Source organism: Haplochromis burtoni, unplaced genomic scaffold (assembly GCF_018398535.1).
Source record: "Haplochromis burtoni strain Fernald_Lab_line unplaced genomic scaffold, NCSU_Asbu1 Contig_262, whole genome shotgun sequence".
Taxonomy (NCBI): domain Eukaryota; kingdom Metazoa; phylum Chordata; class Actinopteri; order Cichliformes; family Cichlidae; genus Haplochromis; species Haplochromis burtoni.
In genome coordinates, this window is record NW_024582623.1 from 705,135 (window position 1) to 713,880 (window position 8,746).

The following is an 8,746-nucleotide window of genomic DNA, read 5'->3' on the forward strand; positions in this document are numbered from 1 at the left end:
GTTTTAGCCCACTTTAATGACATGAAACGTGATATAGTGTCGCAACAAAAACGTTGGGATGTTCCGCCTCGGGAGTGAGAACAAGCTCAGTGTCCTCACAATTTTTGTCCTCAGCACCACCTAGTGGAGGACACCATGATTTATTAGAGAAGAGAAGAGAGGGTTTCTGGATATTTACTTTACAGCATTGAATGCTGAACTCCTATTTAAAGTAATTTTGAAATTTTCCACAAGAGCCTGTTTATGTGGATCATTGTTTGATTTATTATTTGAATAAATCATAAAGCTGTTTTTCATTCTTTTAACACTGCACATCATCACCAAATGGATGAAAGAAAGTATTAACAATTGATATGAACTCATTTTAAATGATGGTTTTAGAATATTTAATAGATTTTTTTTTATCCCTCTTTGGATCTTGATGTTATTGATAAATGGCAGTTTGCTTGTCTTTCCTTTTCCCTTCCCAATAACAAAACCAATGTTGTTTTTGAATCTAATTATCCAGTCACACATGTGTGATGTGTCTGTAAGAGTTAGTTTTCTTTTCTCTCTTTTTTTCTTTTTTTTTGGGAATTTCTTTTTTTTTCTTTTTTTTCTTTATTTGATTTGCCTGTCCCTTTTGGATCTTTAGCCATCAGAATTGTTGTCTGAAGGCCAAGAAAGATGCCAAGCGAATTTACTTTACCAATTGGATCATCATGGCCTTGCCATATTGGTCCATTTAATTATGTATTTAATTATAATTATGTATTTATTTGCTTTGATTTTCGGTTGTTACAGACGGGACAGACATGACTGGGGGATAGGACAGGGAGAAAGAATGAAAGAAAGAGAGGGAGAGAAAGAAAAATAGAGGGGAGAAGAGACGGTGAGAAAGGGGGGAAGAAAAAAAAGAAAAAACAAACACAACACCTGGATCACCTGTATAAGAAAAAACAGAAGAGAAAACAAACCAAAAAGAGCAACATAATAAATACAACACCATCACAATAAACTAGCTAACAGTAGATAACAGTAGATAGTAAATATTAAATGTTATTGTGCAGTACGCAAGATCGACAGCGCACAATGTGCTTTGAGTTAGCACCCAAGAAAGGTGTAGTTTGTGTCTGTGAACACCCGTGTGCACACCTGTGTGGATCAGCACGCTTCTATTCAAAAGGTTTCTCCATGTAACGATCTGCAAGGGAGTGTGGGGAGCCATAGCCCCGTGCCCCAGGGCATGAAGCAGGTATGGAGGAGATCCAGGCCCCAGACATCCAGAGGCCCCAGAGTACGAGGACCCAAGGAGGACCACCACAGGGGCAACTGTGCCACCCTCCTGGGAAGAGCTGAGGAGAGCCCCAAACGAGAGGTCACCCAGCAGCCACGGAGCAGAGGCCAGAGGGGGTTGCTGTAACGTGCCCACGGGCTCTTCCGGCAGCCAGCTGTGCCAGAGAGGACCAGGCCTCAGGCCCAGAGGCCAGAGGCTTGAGGGCACCCCACCCCCCGGAAGGGGCCCAGCCGGGCCACAGGCACCAGGTCCCGCCAATCGGCCACCAGGAGTGAGTTAGTATTTTCTAACTGGTTGATTTCATTGTGCTTTGGCGGATGGGAGTAAATATATATTACTGTCTGTAAGCGGCTGTGTGAACATTGCTTTATTGTAAAGATGAAGGTCACCTGGACCCAAACCTAGTAATTCAACAAAAATAATGGTCAGTGAGACAGTTTGTGACAAGAAGGTCATGGCGGCTCATTGTGCAGACTGTCCTGTAATTATGAAACAGAATGTTTTGTTAATTCACAGAAAATGTCCTTCTTTTTGTCTTCATTTATTGTTTTTCTCCAAAGAAAACAAAAAAAACCCCCCCACACAAACAAATTTCCTTAGGCAGTGAAAAAAGAATTTTTTTCTCATTTAGTTATTTATCTGTTACTTAATTACTTTAGTGCTGTATAAATAGCCTTGGGGGAGGTCTTCATCAATAAGACAGTCTGTAAAACTCATGAAAATGTATACCCTCCTTCACTTATTATTAGTCTTTGTTGGGACAATTCTGGCCCCTGGGCTTTATGTTTGACACACCTGTTTTAAAGCCTCCAGAGAATATCAGCGCTGTCCGCAGCTAGAAGCCTGTAAAAACTTTCTTTTTCACATAACTGTATGACTGCAAACATATCTGTTATGCAGGGACTTTGATGCTTTGCTGCTATGATGAGTTGTTACTAAATTTATACAAGCGCACACACACAAACAAGCAACCACACATTCTGCAGTTATTTCCAGCGTGCCCTGTGGAGCCACTGACATTCAGCTAAATCCGTAGATGTTCAGGTGGATTGAATTACATGAGAAGCCCACTCCACTGTCGCAACATTGGTAACAGCGGCACACGGTGGACCCTCAATCCAGTGTACTGGCCAGTTTTTCACCATCTCAGAAGCCAAAATAAGCTGATGAATAAATCCAAACAGGTACTGTGACATACTAAACATACAATGAGAAATTGTGCATGAAAGTGTGTGTCTGCCTCCTGAGAAGTTTTTTAAAACTCTACCTGGGAGAGTTTTAAAGACTCTTACAGTATTGATAAGTATGTAGCATTTTATCTGCTTAAATCTTGGCAAGAAAACAAGACAGCTTAAGTCTGTATTTGCATTTTCGAGTGAACTTTGACAAACTGTGTTGTTTGAAGTTTCCTAAATTGCTTTTCAGAAACCCATACCAACTTTCTCGGTGTTGTCTTTAATAAAATCAGCAATATAAGAGTTGTACTGTTTGACATCATTACTGTATGTGTGTTTCAGATGGTGATACACGATGTGTTAATAATAGGAAGTGGCCCTCATGCCCTAACCCTGGCTAGCTTGCTATGTAGCAATGACTGGGACCCAAAATCAGATGTTAGACATGACTCGCTGTTCTCCACCTCCACCACCAAGTCTCAGCCAAGCACAGAAACATCCAGCAACAAGCCCAATACTAGCAAGATGAAGAGGAAGAAGAGGGTAACAGATGGTATGGTGTGCTTATCTTTACTTTCTCAAAACTGGGAAGATGTTAGGATTGTTACTGAGAATCTGAGTGTTCACAGGGAAACATTTTCAGGCAATTAACCAAACCATCCAGGCAAAATGAACTGAAGACAGATTGTTTGAACCGTTTTAAGCAGAAATGCCAGACATAATGTAGATCTGTTTATAAAGGGTTTGCACTTTATTTTAAAAAGGCAGAGAATATTATTGGGCTGTTGGTCAGACAAAACAAGTAGATTGAAGAACATGAGTGATGAGAAACTGGGAGTTTTTCATGGTTTTGTAATATTTTGTTAACTAAACTACAAATGATAAAAATCTAAAGTATCTTATTACGAATAAATAAAATTCAAGTATCCACACAAACTGAACCAGATAATTTAGATTTTTTTTAGTCATTTAGACTTTTTCTGGATAGTTTTTAAATTGACTGTTTAAAAAAAAAAAAGCCGGCTTTTGTAATTCGCCAATTTTTCAGACATAACTGAGTGAACATGATAATGAGACTGAAGATGCACTTATTTTGATATCCACTGATGCTGTAAATAAGAATGAACAGTTCTCTCTGTTCTCTTTGTTGACAAATTAAATATTCTGCAGGCCAGGCGATGGAGGTGCAACATGCAAAGTTAACCACATCGGAGAGGACAGTTTGTTCCCCACTCAGTCTCAGAGTGGTGGACACCTATGGAGAGTGGACTGCTCTGTGGGAGAGCCAGTTCACAGCTCTGAACATCCCTCATCTGCGCTCACACTCGCTGGTGCACACAGACCCTCTTAATAAGGTAGAAGCACAATCGACTTCCCCTACTGTGGAAATGAGGTACGAATAAGAACGGTGTTAACGTGTGAATATTTGTCCTGACAGAAAGCGCTGCAGGAATTTGCTTTAAGGTGCGAGCGCTCGGCAGAGCTTCATAGCCTCCCAGAGCAGGTTTATATTCTGGATGAAAATGCGTTCTTTAACGACATGAGGCTCGGCAAGAAAGAGAGGAAACGTCTAAACATCAGCTCTGGGCTAAAGAAGAGTTTGTCCTTCAGTCTGCCAGGAGCAAAACTAAGTGTGGATTTCTTCAAGGAGCAGGTGAGAGCAGCTGTGCGTGTAAATAGCATGTGTGCTTGTCTTGTTTGAAGGTGCACTGCATTGATTGGTACACTTTGTAAGCTTTGATTGCTGCTCTTTTAACACCACATTTGTGTTACTGAATAAGAGAAGTTTGCATGCAAAACAGAATATAAACTTTGAAACTTTGAATCCTAAAATGAGACATTTCTTTTAGACAATGTGATTTCTTCTCTACCTGTTGCTGTTGGGGGAGCATCAAAGTTTGGAACAGAGCTGTGCTTTAGGATTTTATTTTGTTTTTAGATTCAGCTTGTTCAAACAGTGGGATTTCTTGTCAGCTTTTATTATTTTGAAGATGTCTAGTTTTAGTTTAGTTTTTATTAGCTTCATAGTTAAGTCTTTTTAATTTTTAATGTATGGAGGACATATGCCAGAGGCAACATTTAAGAATGTAAGAAAACCAGCAAGCTTTTTTTTTTTTGTTAATTTATGTTGGAATTTATGTTAGGTCAGTCTGTCTTGTCTCTGCTAGCCAGCTAACTAAGCCTCTTAGTTAGCTAGTTTAGTGTTTTCTGTTAATTTATGTTGTAAATTTATGTTACATGTAGCACCTTGGTTCCTGGAGGAACATTGTTTCGTCTCACTGTGTACTGTTAAACTGTATATGGTTGAAATGACAATAAAGCCAACTTGACTTGACTTGAAGCTAATACAATAAGAACATCAATATTTGAAAACAATTGACTCGTGGTCTTATAGACATCCATCAAAGACTCATCAAACCTTATTCTTATAATTTAAGAAATAATCCAACTAATTTTATATCCTCCATATTTTATTTTAGTTGGTTTTACAACTTCACAAAATTAGTTTAGTTAGTTTCAATGTTATATTTGTTTTTAACAGTTGTAGTTTTTATCTTTTATTTTGGTCAACTCAAATATTTTTTTCACACCTACTTTTAGGTTTGAGTTTAGTTCACTATTAAAAAAAACTTTGCAATAATGTAACTAATGTTGGATGACATCTTCTGCTGCTTCGAGAAACTCACCAAAACACCAACGGCAACAATAAATTGCTAATTGCTACCACTTATCCTACCAAATTTAAGCAGCATGAGCACCAAAATTTGAGAATTGCCGTTTCCTTAGCTATTTCAGTTAAAACACAGGTGGAGAGATACAAGTTGGAAAAAGTGCTGCTGAAGGGAACAGTGGAGCACATCACCCCTGTGAAGGAAGACGAGACAGAGATGAAAGACGAGAACTTGAAACAGGAGGAGGAAAATCAGAGTGACGTCTTCAAGGTGTCTGATGCAAAGAGAAATGGGGCGGGGAAGACAGCTAAATATTTTCAAGTCCAACTTGAAGATGGCACCATCCTAAGAGCCTACCAGGTCGTCATGGCAACAGGTCCGACCCGTGCCCAGATGGCAAACATCCCATCGTGGGTGAAAAGCATTGGTGAAAGCTACCCAGAGGAGCGTTTACTGCATACAGTTCATCTCATGCATCATCTGCCGAATTCTAAGCAAAAACCTCGAGAAACAAATTGTGTGAGAGACAAAGATACTTTTGCTCCTCAAGGTATGTGAGATTTCTTTTAGAAATAATTTGATTGCATAAACATTAAAGCTTTAGTGCCCCAGTACCTTAAAGTAAAACTCCGCTTTGTGAGTTGTTTGCACGTTTCCTAGAATGCTGTAACCTTTGCTTTCTGATAAATGTCTTTGCTTCTGCAGACTTCGTTGGCCATTTGGCACCTATCCTCACACCTGCTCCTCCCTGTGCAAATACTGTGTGCTTGTGTGTTTCTGTCATTGTATGTAGTCTGTGAGCCCGGCCAGAGAGTAATGGTCATTGGTGGAGGTCTGACCAGCGCTCACGTCATCTCAGTTGCACTGCAACAAGGTGCCAGCCATGTGACATGGGTTATGAGAAAACACCTCCAGGTTTAGAGACTGTAAAACGGCACATGAACCAAAAATTAATAATAATTCTGTCCAACTCGAGTACACATTTTAGCTCGTGTTGTTTTCTTCCACAGCTGAAACAGTTTGACGTGGGTGACGTTGAGAGTTTGGTGGGTCGTTACTCTCATGTGGAGCACGGCATCAAGATGGATGGCCAAGCCTACCTACGGCAGTTCTACAATGAGAGGAGTCTCCACAAACGCCTTGCAATGATTCATCAGGCAAGGAAGGGAGGGGCCGTCACCCCAGAGGCCTACATCCAGCTGCAGCCATTCATAGTGAACGGACAGGTGGATGTGAAGACGTACTGTCAGGTTTGTATTCAGTGTAGAAGGTCTCAAGAGTAAAATGAGATATGACCCACCAAGTAATGACAAACTTCTGAGTTCTACTACCTTTCCAGCATCCTAATGTGGACAAGTCACCCATGTTTGAGTTGCACAATGCAGTTACCTCACTGGCTTGACAGTGTGGTAACTGCATTGCCTGCATTGTATATCAAATAAGGCCTATAATGAACAGGGAGATAAAGAATCTCACACCGTCTAGGTGAGTGAAGCCAGCTGGTGCTACAGAAACCAGGTCTGGAGCCTTTCCCTCACCACCGGGGAGCACTGGACTGGAGATAAGATTTGGATTGCCACCGGCTGCAAACTTGATGTGAAACAGGACCCATTACTTTCTGAAGTGATGAAGGAATTCCCAATTCAGGTGTGTTATGTAGAGAAATGTGTAGTGTTTGTGCATGTACAGCACAGAAGTGTATTGTACATGCACAAAGGTTTTGGAAATTACTTGGATGATGAGGAATTTTTTTATGTTTTCATGTAGTTTTTTTCTGCAATCAGTCTCTGGATATAAAAATAAATTATTGATGACATGTGTTTTGTGTTCTTTAGGTGATAGACGGATGGCCGTGCATAACGGAAAGCTTACAGTGGACAGAAGAATGCCCACTCTACCTGATGGGGCAGTACGCAGCTCTTCAGGTAAGTTTTACAGATTGTATTTGTAGTGATGTTTTTTTTTTTTGTTATATTACAGGCTGTCCGTGCCTTTTCCCCCCAATTTCTCACATAGGTTGGACCTCATGCAGTAAACCTCGCTGGAGGACAGGCTGCCAGCATGAGGATTGCCAAGGACATTATAGGCCGCCATCAGCAGAAGGGTGGGCAGGCTGTTGAACTAAGTGGACAAAAACCAAAAACTGAAGAATACATTCAACAGATGCGAGGTCTGTTTTGGCTGTAAAATGACCACTTAGCCTGAGAAAGTCAAAAATAGCTGCTAGTCATTGCTCAAAAATAGAAGTCATCTCTTCCTGGTTATCCTGGTCAAGGTGTATTTGGAGAAAAATAAATGTGGATGACTGAATATATGATCAAGTTTGGGAACTTCAACAAATGTGGTTTTAATAAAACGTTGATTTTTATGGGTACTTTATTTATGGGCTGTCAGACATACAGTCCTGATGTTGAACTGCATAAACAGGGTCTCTCGCAGCACGCCATCACTACTGAGATGGGGCGCAGTAAGATAGTCATTTGGAATTTCTTAAAAGATCCTGAGGATCATGGAACAAAAACGTCAAGTGGAAGACCTAAAAAATTTCACCAGCACTGAGTGAAAAAAATTGATGTTTATTTGTTTAATAAATTTTGATCAACAAACTTTCCTTGTCTAATCATGCCCCATGGTGTGGTCTTTCTTTACTTGTGACTTCTTGATGTTGATAAATACAGTAAGTGAAAAAATATATATAATATACATAATAATGTTCAACACATTATGCTTCTGCTCTGAGGTCCTGCCTCCATGTACTTATGCAATTAATCACAGGACAGCTGGACAGGTGTGTTTATAAATAATATTAAATTAGGCCAATTTTCTTATCCATATTTTTGACCTGAGGGTAGAATTGATTGTGAACCGGAAAGGGAAAACGCTTATGAACTTGCAAATTAAAAACGTGATGCATTTAAGGTCATTCCGTTTGTTTTTTATTTAAGACGAGAATTTGTTCCACTGTGTGATGGCCGAATTTCTTTTCTTGGAGATAGTTTCTCCTGCCTCAGAGAAAATCCCCTCACATGGAACAGAAGACGCTGGAGTGCAGAAAGTGTAGATATACAGGTATACTGTCTTCCTGGGTCCCACAGACAGCTAAAACGATTTTTTTTTAAAAATTAAATTGTTGCGCATTTTGTAGAATAACATTTTAAGATTATTTTAAAAATGCATATTTTTTTAATATTAAATTTAAGTCAAATGGAAGTTATATAAGGATATTTATATTATGAAAAGCAGATTTCTGACATTTTAAGTTTTTCACATTTTAAGATAAAAAAATAAACACACAAAACAAAAACAAACAAGAACTGAAAGCTGGCAAACCCACCCAACTGACCAAAAATCAACTCAAAATGCTCCCTGGCTGTAGCCCAGGTGGCAGAGCCAACCCGTTCTCACTCCCAAAGCGTAACATTTTACGCTAGGTGACAAATCGTCACCTGCTACACGTCCGCCAACAGCTCCACGTTCTCCCTCTGTACTCGTGCCTGCCTGCAACAAAGCGAGCGCGAGCGATGTCTGTCTCGCGCTAGCAGCGCCTGTCCATCATAAATTTATCATCATATTCTGTATTATAATTTACTTTTTTGTGTTTGATAAGGTTTGTGGTGTTGCCG

At 39.9% G+C, this 8,746-nt stretch overlaps 1 protein-coding gene across 2 annotated transcripts; it reads left to right on the forward strand.

Annotated features, from left to right (window-relative positions):
• Positions 1-2,313: 2,313 nt before the first annotated feature.
• On the forward strand, positions 2,314-8,666 carry zgc:113276 (uncharacterized protein LOC553748 homolog). 2 transcript variants are annotated; one of them, XM_005943301.2, is made up of 10 exons: positions 2,314-2,460; positions 2,794-3,004; positions 3,622-3,806; positions 3,890-4,105; positions 5,259-5,673; positions 5,917-6,038; positions 6,134-6,373; positions 6,609-6,770; positions 6,959-7,048; positions 7,140-8,664. In XM_005943301.2, the coding sequence occupies exons 1-10, from the start codon at positions 2,335-2,337 to the stop codon at positions 7,308-7,310; spliced, it is 1,938 nt and encodes a 645-aa protein (XP_005943363.1). In that variant the 5' UTR covers positions 2,314-2,334; the 3' UTR covers positions 7,311-8,664. The 2 variants fall into 2 exon arrangements, with proteins under 2 accessions (XP_005943363.1, XP_005943364.1); XM_005943302.2 differs by lacking the exons at positions 5,259-5,673; positions 5,917-6,038 and having other exon boundaries at positions 7,140-8,666.
• The last annotated feature ends 80 nt before the right edge of the window (positions 8,667-8,746 follow it).

Bases quoted from the DNA above. Each gene is read 5' to 3' on its own strand.
- zgc:113276 (XM_005943301.2), top strand. From the start codon at position 2,335: ATGAGAAGCCCACTCCACTGTCGCAACATTGGTAACAGCGGCACACGG. The intron at 3,005-3,621 runs GTATGGTGTGCT...AATATTCTGCAG, and splicing joins GAAGAAGAGGGTAACAGATG to GCCAGGCGATGGAGGTGCAA. The intron at 6,374-6,608 runs GTTTGTATTCAG...CACACCGTCTAG, and splicing joins ATGTGAAGACGTACTGTCAG to GTGAGTGAAGCCAGCTGGTG.